A 16504-nucleotide genomic window follows, 5' to 3' on the forward strand; every position below is an offset into this window, starting at 1 on the left:
CAAACTGGCTCTTCCACCCATGAGGCAGGTCAAAAAAGCAGAACTGGTTTTACTGCCCTGTGAAGCAGTGGGCTTTTGAATGACACGCACAGATCAGAGTGGTGTGGGTTGATCACCATTGAAGAGACCGGGAGGCAGCGGGCAGGCTTGCTGGTGAGTACTGGACAGATGCTTTTCAGTCTGACCACGCTGAATCAACCCGTTACCTTGTCTCAGTGGCAGGTACTGCCCTTGTGAAGTAAGACTGCTCTTTTTCTCAAATACACAGTCTTGATTACAGAACAGAGCCTTAATAAGAGGAAAATGCTCTTGGCATCTCTTTATTCAAGCCTCATCCTTGGATCTAGTTTGTGTCTTTCACTAGCAAGACTGAGATCCTGTGCAGGTTGAGCAAACCAACGGCCATGTGTTCCCCCGCTCTCCCAAAGGCATGACCAACTACAGAACAGGAGATCGCTGCTTTTCCACCAGAGAGCTGGTGTTCGGGGTGTAAGGGTCTGCTGCGGTCAGACCACAACTTACCGACACACTGGCCAAGCCCAGAAGCTTTGGTTGGGTACCCAGCATGGAAGCCCAGTGTGATTCTTGAAGATCTTCTGAAGAGTTTCCCCTCTCAGTCTCCACAAGTGTTTGTAGATGGAAATTACCAGCTATTAAACCTTGCTGCTTGCCTTGCAGGGGTTTTCCCTACCTCTGAGCATAAGTTAAGGACTGTTTTAAGTGGTCAGCTTCACTCTGTCAGACGCAGGAGCCTCGGGCTGCGTGGTGTCGTTGGCCACCACCTTGGCTTCTCCGTAAGTGTCTATGCATTTTCTCACAGCTTTCAGGATAAGCTGTAACCGTCTGTCTAAAGCCAAGAGATGGGGTTCGGTGAGGACTGGTGCCAGGCGGTCCTGCAGGAGGGATTCCCTCATCATGTCGCTGAGCCGATATTCGGGCTCAGCCAAGAGCTGGAGTCGTAATAACGTTGTCCTCTTTATTCTGGAAAAAAAGAAATCAGACATCTTAATGCAAACTTCTTGTGGCATCCTAGCAAGAACCAGCTGTCTGAGCCCCTTGGTAGTAGGGGAAGGAGGAAGGGCAGAGATGGGTGAAGGTACTTGACAAAGAACTTTGGAACAAAAGCTTTCCCTTTCTGAAGGAAATGAAAATGTTTGCAGAAACCTCTGCTTCTTCCTTTGTTTTTCCAGACTGCAGAGTATTTGTACTGCAGATATCTGACATCAGAGAGAAAAACATGATAGAAGTTCTCAGTAATGAGTGGTTTTTCTCTGAGTCAGAGATGACCCAGCTCCCCAGATTACTGCAGGGTGGTGCCATGTTCCCAGGATGACATTTATAGGGTGGGGGCAGAGGGCGAGGTAAAATGAAGAGGCATGAATGAGAAACTCTGTCAAAACTGAGCAAAAAGAGGGAGTATTCCCTGGAACTGCTTTAACTGTGACTTTTCACCTTAAGAGGTACTGAGATTTAAATATTATTTCCCTTTGACAGAAAGTGGGATGAAGTCTTGGAACACTTCTAGGAACAAAACTAAGTATTCTGAAATCATTTGTTTAATCCTCGGCAAAAGTGTTTTGACTTTAGCATCTCTAATACTGAAATTAATCGGTGGTTTTAATTATTGCTCCTTAAATGTTGGAAACAAAGCAGTCCATGTTCCTGGAGCCATTCCTATTTAGCTGAGCCAGAATTTTCAGATGGAAAAAGGTGTAGTCAGAAACATTTCAACCAGCTCCAGAATTTGCCTTTGTATGCCTGTTATTTATCCAGGGCATCGATTGGCAACAGCGATCTGGCTCTCTGCAACTCTTAAGAGGACACATGCTGTTCAGATGCCAGCAGAAAGGCTTGTTGCTGCTGCTGTGCCTGGCTGAGAAGTTGCTGAATTGCACCAGGTTCTGGTAGCGTTCTGGAGCAGCCGAGCGAGGTGCACGGCTTTGGGCAGGCGACTTAAACTGTGGCTGTCGTCCTGGCTGCCTGCTGCCAGGCTTGCATTAATATTCCTACAAAAAAAAAAAAAAAAAAAAAAAAAATTGGGGGGAAAAAAAAAATTAAAAAAAAAAAAAAATTGATCAAGTGCTAAGCCTGGCAATGAGGCTTTAAATCACTGCCGGAGCATGGCTGTGAGGTTCCACTGCTGCTGCCAGAAAAAGCCTTGTACAGAGCAGATGCGAACTGCGGCAAACGAGAGCGTGTGTGCTCTCCTCCTGGGCAAGGGGTGACTCCGAGGAGCTGCTGCGGGTAAACACCAGCTGTGTTTGCTCTGGTCCCAACAGCGACAGGGCTTGGAGGTGGAGAACGGGCTGGTCTGACCCTGTGGGGAAAGGCTTATTTAATGCTTTAACGGTTACACAAGAAATAATGGGGAACGTGGAAAGGAGCGCGAGGTGGGAATCCTGTCGCTGGCCCTGCTCCTCTCCCGCCAGGCGGTTGTAACCCTGCTGTTGTACTGAATTGTCGAAGATTTGACCCAGAGCCTTCTAGGGACTTCATCAGCCAAGAAGATACATGTGCTGGGTTAACTAGGGGCTGTTTTCGGGCCTATCTGTGCCTTATTGAGGGTTTTGGCCCTTTCAGAAAAAAGACCATCTTTTGCTGCATGGCTGTATCTGTGCCATTTACTGTACTCGGAGCAAGGCTGGGAGAGGAGAGCTGCAGACTTCAGCATGTGGGACAAGGTGGGGGAGCTGTGAAAGGTAGCTAAAAATACCAGACTTAAATCTGCTGGAAGCCAAACTTGGAGAAAAACTCGGCTGGGAACGAGATGAACGTGTTGAACAGGCAAGCGAGCAGCCTGTTGTTCAGCATGGCCGCGGTTTGAGTGGTCCTTCTCGTCTGGAGTGGCTGGAGGACTTTGTTCCTGCTAAGGTGTGCATGGCTTAACTTCATGTAGGAACAGCGAGGCGACTCGGTGAGCTGAGTCCAGCTAGTTGGTCAGGGCAGGCTGAAATCTGTGCCTCTGTGCTTACTCAAATAAACCTTTTTTTTTTTTTCTTCCTTTCCAAGCGTTTTTGGCTGCTCCCGCACTCCGAATGGATTGGCTGTTGTGGGAAATGAGGTTTTGTGTGTCTCCCTTGGGCAACATGAGTTGTTTTTTATGCTGTTCTCAGCCCTAGTTAGCTAATTACAAGGTGTGACTTACAGGTTTTCTTACCACTGCCTTTTACAAGGAGAAATAAATTAGGAAGAGCTTGTGGGAGGTGGATCTGGAAGAACAGGAAGGATCTGACCTGTGGATATTACTGTATACGGGCCAAATTAAGAGGCAGACCTAATTTAAACTGCACAAAATAGGAGTTCCAAAGAAGGATTCACTGCGAGCCTGCAATTATAAATGAAAAGACTCACTGGGTGCAAATAACAGTTCTTAAAATTAGATCCAGTAATACAAGTGTAGGGGGAGAGAGTTCAGTTAACAGCCCAAGGCTGAGATGGAGCAGGTACAGTGAGGAAATAGGTTAGGCATCTCCTAAAGAGAAGCCACAGGGAAGAGCAGCTTTTTCTGTCTCTTAAATTTAACTTTCAGCTGATGATTTATGTGAATTAATAAAGGGGGAAGATAGGATTCAAATAGTAAAATTTATGAGCTTCTCCTTAATGCCATGGGAAGAAGAAACCTGATTAACTGTATCAAAGTTCTACCAGGCTTTTGGATAGAGATGTCTGAGCTTCGTGTCAGACAAACGGGGCTGATAGCACCTCATGTCGGTGGGCTGGGAAATGCTAGTAGGCGCTTCTGGAAGGGTTTGATCCAATGGACAGCATCTCCTGGTCTGTCAGGGAAAGCTTTTACGCTTGCAAGTCCTTTTAGCTTCAATGGGAAGGTGTCCAGGAAGGATAGATGTGTGACACCGTAGCGGGCTGCAGCGCAACACGGCTTAATACTCCTAACTGACGTAGAAGGTTAATCCCTGTTTCAGGGACAACTTGTGATTCCCATGCTCCAGTGTCCAGCCTGGCCCCTTGGCTGGGATTAGCGGGGGTTTTTCCCTGCTCTGCTGGATGGAGCCAAGCCCGGGTGACTTCCAGCAGTAAGTGCTGCCAGTCCCTCATGGTGGGAATACCAACGTGTCTGGGAAAGAAGATGAAGCTGGCACTTACATGCAACACTGGGAGAGCGGGGCCAGGATGGAGGTTTCGTCATGGGAATGACGCCCGAACCTGGAGGGGGGGTAAGCAGAGAGCACAGAGCTTTAGTGCTTTTAGAGCTTTAGCCCACCACCTTCCCCTCCCCATCGCCGATGTCTTCCCACAGCCTCACCCTCTAGCGTTGTCCAGATGTAAGAGGAAGCCGTCGTCCCCAAACTTGGTGAACATTTCATAGTGGTGACGGTCCATGTTCCCTGTTAAAGGGCAGACAGAGGAAAAGAGTTTCCCTTGCACGTGACCAAGTAATTTTCTAAACTATCCTACGTTTTCTTTCAGATCTGCACAATATACTTGTCATCTTGCTGGAAGTGCCTAAGATGCTCAGCGCTGCTGCTTTCGTCTTGCTGGGGTGGGCTGGGGGCTCCCCCTTGCCTGCACGTCAGGAGGGGTTGTGCTGGCTGGCTGTGGGGTGACAGCAGTTTCCCAAAACTGTCTCTGGAGCAGAAGGGATGGTTCTGAGAAACACCGTGGCATGGGAGGGCAGACAGACTGATGCTGAAGGCCCCACGGAAGGAAGGAATTTTATTTCCCCTTTCATCGTACCTATTAGGAAGTCAAATATGGCCATGTCAACGATGTTAAGCAGCCGGTTGCCGTTGCTGTAGGGGTAGATCTCCCTCACTGTGTTGCAGTAGAGCGGATTCACTTCCCACCTGCAGGAGACGGAGGAGAAGGGGGAGATGCACTCAGTGGTTGCTGCTGCTGTGTCCCACCAGCACCCCAAAGCTGGTCCCCTGTGCAGAGGTGGAGAGCAGGACTTAAATCTCCCTCCTTGTGCATGCAGGAGACTGGAAGTCAAACCCAGTCAATGCCCAGGCATTAAGAGTTATTAGACTAATTACGGTCAATCTCTGAACCTTGGCCTTCCTCTGCCTGGCCATAGAATTTCTGTACGTGTGTCTGTACCCCGTTCATTCTCCTTCCCGCAAGCTCCCTGCAATGCAGATATGGGAAGCAGCATCATTTACCCACTTACTCCTCTTTTCCATCAAATGAGTAGGAGCGGATCCATGGGTTTGGGATGGAGAGTCGCGGTGCCAGGTTGAGGGAGGGCAGGAAGGCGGAGAGGGACCCTTCCAGGAGGTGAGGGTTCCCACACACCGCGTACTCGGTCTTGCACATGTACGGGCACTTGGCAAAGAAGCACACGTTGCTGGCTGGGAGGAGAAGAGAGAGGAGAAAGGGTAAAGGAGCTGTGATCTGCAGGAGACTGCAAGGGAGCCTGGACCGACCTCTTCTCCATTGCGTGATGGTGACCGCATATGGTCCGGCATACCTCACCGCATCATGGACGTGAAACTGCCAAATGGTGGATTATACCTGGATTTTGGCTGATGGACGGATTTGGGCCGACGCTAGGGGAAAGGTTGGGCAAAATTGGGCAGGCGCGTAGATCTGGCAGATGATTCCAGCTGGAGGCTGAGGGCCGCGTCTACCGTAACCATGCCTTTGTGCATGTTTCAGCCAAGAATTTAATTTCTGCTCAACAGCACAAGTCCTGCTGGCCCCTTTTGCATCCAGATCCTGCTCTTCCACCCACACGGACCGACACGTCTAATCCGAGCTTGTGGCAGCCAAGCGCTTGCCTACCTGGCGAGACAAAAAAGACGCTCTGCAGGATCTCGTTCTTGGTGACCTCCAGGATCTCTTTGGTGACATTGATCAACCTCCCAACGGTGGGTGGCACCCTCCGGAAATCCAGGATCCTGCACGAAAGGGACAGCTGCTCAGCACCCACGGTGCAAAGGGACGTTACTGCACAGGATGGCAAGGTGGGACAGCAGATCCTGCTCTCGTCCCTTCCCTTGGTAAACCAGGGGCCTTCTGATGACTGCACCCACGTGGATTTTTTTTCTCCCAGCTTCTTTCTAGCAAATAGCCAGGATCATTTCACTCTCTGGACCAAAACATGGCTGAGTTCGGATTTTGGTATTTTAATAGCTGCTGCCTGGAACACTCTGCATGTTCTCCAGGATTCCTGTCTCTTTCCCTAACCGGTTTCTCCCATCCCCTCGCGCACAACCTGACTCTTTCAGGAGCCAGAACAGCCCTTCGGGCCCTTCTATGATGTTGGGTTTGATGTGGAGAAAAGATGTGTTGAACCTGGTACAACACGGCTGAGACAGTGGGAGGTGAAGAGGCATCACTGCACCCAGGGGCCCTCATGCCCAGCTGATTCTTCTCAAATATTCTTAAAAAAATCAGGGCCTGGGGCAGAAAGGCATTCATGTCAGTGAGTGCAAAGCTGCTGTTGATTGCTGAGTCAGTAACATGGGGTGAAGGGCTAATGCTATGCTTTTCTCCTTGCTAATGCCTTCTGCTTCTGAGAATTGGGCACAAAACAGGATTTAGCCTGTTACTTATTGAGCAATGTTTAAAGAAAAAAAAAATAATCATTTGCTTTCATCTAGCATCTTTCAGCTCTAAAAACCACAAAGCACTTCAGAAAAGCAGTCCGGCCTCATTTTTCTGGCGGTGGAGCAGAGATGCAGGCGGATGGTGGCTGAGTCAAGCAGAGTCACCGCAGTGATGTAGGGCCAGAGCTGGAAAGGGAATTCAGCTCTCTTCATTCCTTCGCTCAGAGTTTGAGCTCCAGGACTTACGGTCTAGTCCTGCTTATCGTATAAGTTGGGTGTGAGACCTGGAGACCCCCACCAGGGATCACTTCTCCTTGATGTTCAATACTCATCCCATCAAGGGGAAGAAGGCTGCTGCCCTCCTCTTCTAATAAGGGTATCTTTGATTTTATTAAATACAAAGCTTGCTGGGAAGAGGTGCCAGGTTAATTGCTCATTAGCTGAGGGCTTGAAACCGCATCGCTGCGGTTTATCTCAGTCTAATAAAACATGCCTTGGTTGCTGATTGAGCTTGTGACTCCCTCATTGGGAGGGGATCCACACTGTGGCCAGAGCTCAATCTTTGCACTTCGATGCATGGTGGGGACCATGTGCGTGTGGCCGTGTGATGGCCAGGCGAATACCTGAGCCGTTCGCAACCTGGACTTCACCTGCCAACCTGTTCTCGTGCAGTGACCAAGGCAAAGCTGACCCCTTGGCTTCAGACGAGAGCCAGAGCCACCCCATCCCCAGAAAACACATCGGCTCTCCCAAAAGGGTGCTGCAAAGCGATCGCTTCTCTAAGGCTGAGGAGGTCTGTAGGGCTCAGCACGGCTTTTCTCGTGCCAAAGCTCCCCGGGGGCAGAGGACCGGGTGCTGGCAGCCGGAGCGGGCAGATGCCGTGGCAAGCTCCTACCTGTCCAGGTGGAAGGCGGCGATCTCCGCGTTGTGCCGCTGGAAGTCGACAAAGTAGAAAAAGTCCTCGGGAGTCTCTTCCTCGCGTTTCTGCCTGGGAGAGAGCAAAGGGGTTAACTTAACCAAGCACAGCAGTGCAGGCAGGCACCGGTGCGGGCAGCTGGCAGGCAGCCTGGACACAAAGTGGTGGAACAAGCACGGTGTGCTTGGGGACGGCCGTGGATGGCCAGGGCCACCGGGCACAACTGCAGTGCTTGCTGCCCAGCCCAGGACCCAAAGTTCCCGGTGCTGAGCCGGGACCATCGCCGGCTGTGCCAGGGAGCAGCGCTCGTGCCCCGTCTCGGTGCCGGGTGGGCGAGGGAGGCAGAAGGGCTGACTGTGGGCTTTAAAACCATTTGTGCCGGAGTTTAGACCCGCTTATTTAGGGCAGCATTTCAGGTGGGTACAACATCGGAAGATGCTAGAGGCCATGCTGCACTTCTCACGTCCCCGTGGGAGGCAGAGAAGAGCTCAGGTTTGATGCTGTCATATCCCTGAGATGGGAACAGCAGCTCATTTAATTTCATTTTCGGGCTGTCACACAGTGCTCCAATATGTGTAGCTTGTGAATTTGCATGCTCAGCCTCCCGCAGCTGTATATCGCAGGAAAGCCCACAGGCAATGCTGAGCCCTCCTGGCTCAGCTGAATGCACGGATGCTTTCCCCGGACACCGGGCAGAGGTAGATGGAAACCAACAGGAGGGGAGCTGGCTGCTTTCCGATGAGCAAACCATCGGAGTCAGCGTGCTGCCAGCTGCCGTGCCTGTGTACGGAAAGTAAAGTGAGGGGGAATAAATGTGAAGAGTCCCAAGGGGCTACAAATAAGCGCAGAAGCAATTTAAAACTCCTGTTTGAGGTGACCGGGACTGATGGCTATTTCTTGGAAATACGCTGGGGAATCCAAGGAGAAACAAGGTAAAGCACAAAGTCAGCTGGGGAAGAAGAAGAAGAAATGGGCAGTCCCTAACAGCAAAGCTCTCAGGAGAACAAGTGTCCCAAGGTCCTTCGCCGTCTGGTATCTATGAACCGAGAAATTTCCAATGTCAATAAGCAGCGTGGGAACACTGGTGTTTATCCGTGCGTGTCTGGGATGGTGCGAACAGCCAATAATAATTAAACCTTTTCAGCTGTCGAGGTAGCTGAGCGCAGGAGAGGAAAGACGCGGCTGTGGTGTGCCTGTTCTTGCCAAGGATGCTCGCACCCCTCGCTCGGGGCTCCTCGGTTCATGGATATGCCGGCGGGGGGGGGGGGGGTTGGGGAGGAGGGTCTGCCGGTGTGCCTTACCTCATGGGCTTGAACATGGCTTTCCCAAAATCCTGGAACCTGAGGACCAGCTTCAGGTGCACGCCGCTGGGCTTCACGACTTGGGGAGGAAACGGGACGTTAGCCGCCTGGAAAGCCTCGCCGGTTACGCGCTCCGGCGTGATTCGGCTTTCCACCCCGGTGAGCGCATCCCACAGCTCCTTCCAGCTGCGACCCTCTGCTTTGGTGCTTCTCCCCTCTGCTTCTGCCGTTATTTTTCCTCTCTCCTTCTCCCCGGTGCCATAGAGGAGATTTTCCTCTGGCACTTCTCCCAACAGCCATTTCTTACGTCCTCTGTGGGACTTTTTCCTTCCCCCCAGTAGAAACCAGTGGCATACTGGTGTCCTGGCACCCACATCCCAGCCTCTGCTGGGGTGGCAGGCTTTAACTGGAGGGAGAAGAGCCTGGCATGGCCTGGCTTTACATTTCCCTTGCTGAATTTAGGGTGGAGCAGTTGGGGATTGGGGTCAACTGAAGCGACAACGGGTAAGGGGAGAGCAGGGACCCGAAGCGTCGCACTCACTCTGGCTGCAGTCGCAGGCTCCCAGCAGCGCTTTCTCGTCCTGGCTGTAGTCTGCAAGGGCAGGAGGAGCAGTGAGACCCCACCGGGCTCAAGTTTTTGCTTCTGACCCCCCCCCTCCCAGCACTGGGCATGCAGGGGAGCGCTGCCATCGGTGCACAGCGAAGGGTGCAGTCCCCTTGGAGCGGGGAGCTGAGGCAGTCTGTTGGGATTAAACTGCCACGCAATGGGTCCCCGGCATGGCTGGCACCAAAAAATGCTGGATCGAGGGCTACAGCCAAGTCCTTCCTCCCATCTCAAGGTAAGGGCATGGCAACTACACTGCACAAAATCTGCCGGGAAGCCGGCAAAGGGCTCAGGGCTTCCTCCGGCGAGCGACAGCCCCTGCCTTGTTTGCAAATGTGACCTGGGGGGACTGGAGCCCCCCAACCCCATGAAGCTCCCAATGGCCCCATCGCCATGGCAGGAGGGTGCTTACCGGCACTGATAGTGGTGAAGTCTTGCATGTCCCGGAGGAGTCTGTTGATGGTGGGACTGGAGCGTGGGTAGAGCCCATCCCGGCTGATACCCAGGTGGAACTGGAGCCAACTGGCCTCCGGCCGGAGCGGCAGCGGTGCTGCCGGGGAGGTTAGGTTGAGCTCTTCCCTGTAAAGCTTGTGTCTCCTGGAAAAGAGCGGTTACGGGGTGATGAGGATGAGCCACGGGATGGAAACCCTTACTGCTCCGAGTCCAGAGGCTGTTGGGGAGTGGGGAGGGTGCTGGGGAGCAGAGCTGGGGGGCATGGGGTGGATAAGGGCTCCGGGTGCTACCCAAGGGGAAACTGAGGCAGGGAGCAATGGCTGAGACGGTCAAAGATCTCACAAATTGTGCTGCCTTCTTGCCTCTACAAAGCCCTGGGAAAGCAGCCTCAGGCGGGAACACAAGGGACTCTCTTGTCTTCTCCTTGCCCCACCAGGACCAGGAGGGGTGTGAGGGCACGGCTGGAGCTAAACCGCATCTCTAGCAACACAAGAGCTGGCCTATGTGATGGATGAAGTGCTTCCTGGAGGGACCGCAAGCTTCAGGCCAGACTTGAGGAGGGGACGTGGTGTGACAGCAGATAACTTGGGTCTTGATGCTCAGTGAGGTGTCTGGAGAGCCCAGGAGAACAACGGGGTCTTGTCCAAGGGAGCCTCCGCAGAGGACTGTCTTTATGGTCGTTACACCTCTAACAGATTTTTTTCCTGAAGCTGGAGGTCCCAGGCAGGGGGAAAAAAAAATAATCACACAAATCACCTCCATGACCAGATTCACATCCCTCAGTCTGGTGAGCAGAGATGTGATGAGGCCATCTGGCAGTGTCCTGCCCATCATCTCTTAAGATCAAGGTTGAACCCAGCCCTTTCTTGGCAGGTGGAGCCAAACAAACCTCCCGAGTTCAATAATAACCCCAAACCATCTCCCCACTTGATCAGCATTTTCCTCGACCTTGAGACCTCCATGGCTGGGACCCACGCTTTGCTAAACTGCAATTGAAAGGTCACTTATTCCACCCGGTGGAGGACAGAGCGTTAGTTTCTCATTAACGCCAGCCGAGCCATGTACGGAGTAGCCGGTCCTGATAAAGGGAAAACGAAGTTCAGTTTGCACTGAAAGTGCCAAGACACATCCGTGAAAGAAAACAGGAGCTGGGGGCTGATAATGAGTGGGGCATTAATGAAGGCTGGGATGGAGCGGCTGGAGAGAGGGAGGTGCCACGTGCCTCACTAGACCCAGTCCAGACCCTTAGCAAAACATGCTCTGGGAAACAGAAAAGATGAAAGGAGACTTTTCCCTGCCTGCCTTTAGTTTTTCCTGATTTTTTCCGAATTTTTAAATTTTTTTCCCAATGCAAACAAAACCGAAAGCAGGGAGGAGAGCGTGGTGGGAGAGTGGAGCGTGTGTGGGCATCCGTGGGCACGGCAGGGGATGGCAGAGTGGCTCTGCCGGGGTTTGCCACGCTGCGTGGCTTGCAGCGGTGGCTGCAGCAAGCGGGTGCTGACCATGCACCGAGGCGTTTCTGGGCCAAGGAGTTGGCGCTGGTGGCTGGAAAGGGCTCACGGGTGTTGCTGGTTTTTTTGCTTCCCTGCTCAGACCAGCAGGAAAGCGTTGGGTTTCGGTTGGGTTTTTTTTCCATCATCCTTCTCCATCCAAGCAGGTTAAACAGTGCGGTTAGTCCAGTCTAACCATGAGCAAGGGATGAACCCTCCTGGCAGCGAGGGACACATTTCAGTAATGTCCTGGGAAAAAAAACTCTAGGAAACGGAGAGATGTGACATATCTGCGGATCAGAGCAGCCCGTGCCCTCTCCCAGTTTGTTTGCCTTTTAGTTGGATCAGGTCAGCTACAGTGCAAAGTCCACGTGTGCGTGGTCAGAAAGAAGGGCATCGGAGCATTTCTCTCTTGGTCCGGCTCTTTGCTCAGGCTACCTGCAAAGGAGGCAGAAGCTCCCCCCGAGTCGGGAGAAGGCGGACACGGGAGCATGCTAAGACTTGTCGGTAGATTTGGCTGGCAGGCCGTGCACGAGGATGTGGCCCCGGGATGCTGTCGGCTCCGGCGGACCTGCCTCAACCTTCCACCGGGCTGCCACGCACCAGGTCTTGTGTGGGCAAGTCACAACCTTAACCCCCTTGCCGGGGACAAGAAAGACCCCAGTATAATTTAGAAGAATGACTCAGGATTTTTCCCTGGGGAAGCTGCCCAAATATTTTACCATATTTGCTCTCCTGCCTCCCATACACACAGGCTGTTTCCCCCCCGGGGTGGCAGTGAGCAATAGATTACCGATGGGGAAAAAAATGCAGCGGTTATGCAAGGGGAGGCAGTTCCCGGCTGGTGGCTGCTTCCCAGCCCAGCGCCCGCATGGTCCCTGCCCCGGGGTGAGCTGCTGCAGAGCCAGCGAGCCCCTTTCCAGCCTTTAAATAACCCAAAATACAGCTCCCTCTGCCTCCCCGTTTCCTTCAGAATTCCTGAAATATTTCCCTGGAAGAGCAGATCTCTGCAAAAGACATAAAGATAGAAAAACCGGGTTCATTTCTACCTTGCTATAAATAGCCCCGGGGTTGCCCTAGCTCTCTGCTCAGCCAGCTCGCTACTGGGCTGCAAGGGGCACGGCGTGGGGTGATGCTGGGCGCAGGCCACTGGTGTTCAGTCACCCCGTGTCTCCCCCGGCACTGAGCCAGTTACAGAGTTCGGTGTCTTAAAGCTGCTCCTTCAATGATAAAAATAAGCTTCAGAGTTTTTAAGGGTTGGGGTTTTTTTTTTTTTTTGGTTTTGAAGAGGTGTGGATGGTTTTTTTGCTGTTTCCTTCCTGCATCCCCATCAGTCTCTCCAGCTCTTTCCTGCATCCCCATCAGTCTCTCCAGCTGGTTCTGCATCCTGCAATCAAACTCCTGGGCCTAATTGAAGCGCCGGGGAGAAGCACGGTGATGGGCAGCGGGCAGCACGCAGCGAGCGGCGTGGAGGTGGGACAGAGGCTGCTGTGCTCCCCTGGTCGCGGGTATCCGAAACGGGCTGTATCCTGGCGTTGTTCCATGAGCTGGCAGAGAGCCCCGGTCCAGCTGATGTCCAGCTGGCTGTAGAAATGAAGACAGGCACGCTGCGCTGTAGCTCCGGGGTTAAGCGATAGCTTGTTCCACTCAAGAGGAGCATCCTGCCACTCTGGAAGCTGCTTCGCCACCAGTCAGACCTACGCGTGACGCAGAAACGTGCCGTCACCCAGGCGAGGAGACGATGGCCATGGACACTCAGCTCTGACCCTCTTCTGCTCAGTGATGGACGTGGTCACAGCTCGGTGAGAGCTGGTGTGGACCTTGCACCCACAGCACCATCTTCAGTCCTCACCAATGGCAGCAGCTTCGCTAAACCTATGGATTGGGAGAGAAAGCCATGGGCTCCTGGGTCCCACAGAGGACGCTGCCCTTCGCTCTCGGCAATTATAGGGACGGCTCTTTCACCGACCACATCGGAGAGGACGTGGGCTCTGCAGTGCTTCTGGTGAGGCAGAAATTCCTCCATGTGCTCAGCAAATTAACGGTCTTACAAAATGCAGCAGCCCCGGCAACTGCCGTCTTATTATATATTCAATTTGCAGTGCCAACGGCAGGGGAGGTTGTGTGTCACCTCGGCCTGTGCACGCTCTCTGAAAGCTTTACCCGCTTTTGAGCATCATATATTTTATTTCAAAGTGACTGAGGAATAATCAACTCTGCCTCCCTTCTCCTTCCTGAAGGTGCAAAGCAAAGTCAATCAAGGGCAAATGGCATCACAGCGTTCCTGCTGGCCACATCATAACCAAACCTCAGAACAAAAGGCAACGTGCAACCACGGCTTCGTTGCAAACAGCACCTTTAAACAAAGCAGTAAATAAAGGCGAGGAATGCAGACTTCTTGCCAAATAGCCGGGGCTGTCCTGCAGGTGAGGCTGGCACGGTCGTAATGCCAGCGCCGCTGCAAGGGCCCGGCACTGGGTGCTCAGGGCTTCTGGTGATGCTTAAGGAGCCATCGAGTAGGTGCCGTGAGCTGCTTGGGTTCAAATTCCCCATCCGCAGTGGGCTTTCGCTTGGGAAACATCCATCTTGCTACCCAAATCCTGATGTCTTCAGGAGGCGTTGCTCAGTGCCGAGAAGATGCAGCTGAAGGTGGTCCGTGGCACAGCCTGGCCGTGGCCCATGTCCTGAGGATACCCAAACCCACCGCCCCTGGACTTCAAGCGATGCGAAGAAGGATTCGACCTGCTCCAGACTGACTCGGGCAAGGGGCGAGCTTCAGAGGGGTGACCGCGGCCAAGCACACGGGGCAGCTCCAAGGTCATTTTTCGGTTCCTTCCATTATCGCTTCCCATCATTTTCTCCTACGAATCACGCCTGAAACTGGGACTGGGTGAGTCCCGCAGAAATAAGAGGAACACGCATCCAACTGGAGAAAGCGGGAGCTTGGAAATCCTGCCCGTGCAGCTGAGCAAACAGGACACGGGTGACGGGAGGAGCAGGGACCAGATTTGATGCTGGAAACCAAACCTGGGCAGCGAGGAGGTGCCAGGGCAGGGACCTCTGAGGTGGTCCCCAGGAGACACTGCCACCCCCTGCAGGTGGGCACCGTCCCAGTCCCGTCGAAGGGGGCAGCGAGGCGACCCTCGACGTTGGGAACCTCCGCGCAGAAGCATCGCGGTGACCTGCTCTGGCACTGCATCACCATGGCCGTCCCTGTTGGGTCCCAGTTTGCGCGCGAGGGAAGAAACTGGGGTGCAGGGAGGAGCGGGGATGCTGGGGAACGCCGGCTGTCTCCAGCTTGGATGCAACCCTCCTGGAAGAGGGGTTAGATTGGGGATTCGGGGGCTTTCGGCAGTTGGGTCATGCGCAGGTGGTGGATGCTCAGAGCTGGTGCTGAGGGTCACCGTCCCCTCTGGAGCAGGGACCACGGGGCGTTAGTGACAGTCCCACCCCAGGAGCAGGAGACGGGGAAGTTTTCCTGCAACCATTGCTGGGGCTGGGAGAGGCAGCAAGAAGAGAGCTCTGAGCTGGGAATCCCTTGCTCTCCAAAAGTAAAAGCCTCTGCGCCTTTTCTGGCGGAGAAGTCAGCAGCGGGAACAGGAGGGGGGCTGATCGGGGAGCCAGCACCCCGACACCGCTATCGCGGATCAGAGGAGACCCATGCGTGGAGGCAAACACCGAGACGTGGGGGGGTCTGGCCTGGGGGACTGCGGCTGCTGGAGCCTGGGGGCTCCGGTCGTCCCCCAGCCTAAGGGCTGGTGGATGCAGAGAACCACCTTTGGGGTTCAGCGCCGGCGGGGGGGGGGTCTGACTCCCCTTCTGCCCCAAGCCGAAAAAGCGACATGGAACAAAGGAGGTGTTTACCCCGGGAGGACGCGGCTCACAGGGTCTCACCCCGTGCCCTTCCCTGGGTGGGAGCGGGAGGCACCCCAGGGAGCCCCCTCCCAGCAAAACCCCCTCTACTCAGCCCTGCCTGGCCATGGGGTGCTGATTTTTGGGGAGGGGGGTGATGGGGAGGATGGGGGGGGGCAGAGAGCCAGGAAGCGGGACACAAGCAGGGCTGGGGATGCTGGGGGGGGGTACCCAGGGGGTGCATGTCCAGGCAAGGGGTGCTTAAGCAGGGGGTACCCGGGAGGGGTGCCCAGAAAGGGGGTGCTGGGGGGGTGCCCATGCAGGGGCTGCCCAGGAGATGCCTGTGCAGGGGGTGCCTGGAGAGGGGGCGCCCAGAAGATGCCTGGGAAGGGGGTGCCCAGGAAGGGGGTGTCAAGGAGTTGCTTGGGAAGGGGGTCTTTGGGAAGGGGGTGCCCAGGAGATGCCCATGCGGGGGGTGTCTAGGAACTGGGTGCCCAGGAGATGCTCAGGAAGGGGGTCTTTGGGAAGGGGGTGCCCAGGAGATGCCCATGCAAGGGGTGTCTGGGAACTGGGTGCCCAGGAGATGCTCGGGAAGGGGGTGCCCAGGAAGGGGGTGCCCAGGAAGGGGGTGCCAAGGAGTTGCCTGGGAAGGGGATCTTTGGGAAGGGGGTGCCCAGGAGATGCCCGTGCAGGGGGTGCCTGGGAAAGGGGGTCTTTGCGAAGGGGGTGCCCAGGAGATGCCCATGCAGGGGGTGCCCGGGAAGGGGGTGCCCAGGAGATGCCCGTGCAGGGGGTGCCTGGGGAGGGGGTGCCCGTGCAGGGGGTGCCCAGGAGATGTTCGTGAAGGGGGTGCCCAGGAGTTGCCTGGGAAGGGGATCTTTGGGAAGGGGGTGCCCAGGAGATGCCCGTGCAGGGGGTGCCCGTGTCGGGGGCTCCCGGAGGATTCGCCCGGGTGTTTTTCTTTTTTTTTGGGGGGGTGGGGGGGGAGAGGTTTGTTTGCCGTCTGGTCGGGACGCACCTGTTCCAGCGAGCCGCCTTCCGCCGGTAGTAACGCAGGGCTTCGCGGGCGCCCAGCAGCGGTTCGGCGGGGGCGGCTGGGTCCGAGGGGGGGGCGAAAAGGCGCCGCAGGGCGGAGGCGGCGCGGGAGCGGGGCGGCGGCGGCGGCGGCGGCGGGGAGACGGCGGCGGGGCGGCGGCAGGGACACGGCGGGTGCCGGCCACCCCCCCCCGCCAGCTCCCGCCGAGCCCGAGGCCAGAGGTGGAAGTAGAGATCGGCGACCAGCAAAGCTCCCAGCAACAGCAAAACCGCCGGCCGAGCCCGGCGTGGTCCCGGCATGACCCGCCGTGGGGGGAACCGGGAAGAAGCCGTGGGGGGAACCG

At 54.9% G+C, this 16504-nt stretch overlaps 1 protein-coding gene across 1 annotated transcript; it reads right to left on the reverse strand.

The window, feature by feature from the left end:
• Window positions 1-293: 293 nt before the first annotated feature.
• Window positions 294-16470, reverse strand: FAM20A (FAM20A golgi associated secretory pathway pseudokinase). The gene is made up of 11 exons (XM_069799360.1): window positions 16144-16470; window positions 9743-9927; window positions 9268-9318; window positions 8727-8805; window positions 7405-7497; window positions 5743-5858; window positions 5129-5309; window positions 4696-4805; window positions 4265-4346; window positions 4105-4164; window positions 294-981 (listed from the first exon to the last, which is right to left on the reverse strand). The coding sequence occupies exons 1-11, from the start codon at window positions 16458-16460 to the stop codon at window positions 717-719; spliced, it is 1539 nt and encodes a 512-aa protein (XP_069655461.1). The 5' UTR covers window positions 16461-16470; the 3' UTR covers window positions 294-716.
• Between the last annotated feature and the right edge of the window lie 34 nt (window positions 16471-16504).

The sequence above is a fragment of the Haliaeetus albicilla genome, chromosome 12 (assembly GCF_947461875.1).
Source record: "Haliaeetus albicilla chromosome 12, bHalAlb1.1, whole genome shotgun sequence".
NCBI classification, from domain to species: Eukaryota; Metazoa; Chordata; class Aves; order Accipitriformes; family Accipitridae; genus Haliaeetus; species Haliaeetus albicilla.

Coding starts and splice junctions, on each gene's coding strand:
- FAM20A (XM_069799360.1), bottom strand. CDS start 16,460: ATGCCGGGACCACGCCGGGCTCGGCCGGCGGTTTTGCTGTTGCTGGGA. Junction 9,319..9,742: donor CTTCACCACTATCAGTGCCG/GTAAGCACCCTC, acceptor CTGCCCTTGCAG/ACTACAGCCAGGACGAGAAA. Junction 5,310..5,742: donor CGTCTTTTTTGTCTCGCCAG/GTAGGCAAGCGC, acceptor TTCTCCTCCCAG/CCAGCAACGTGTGCTTCTTT.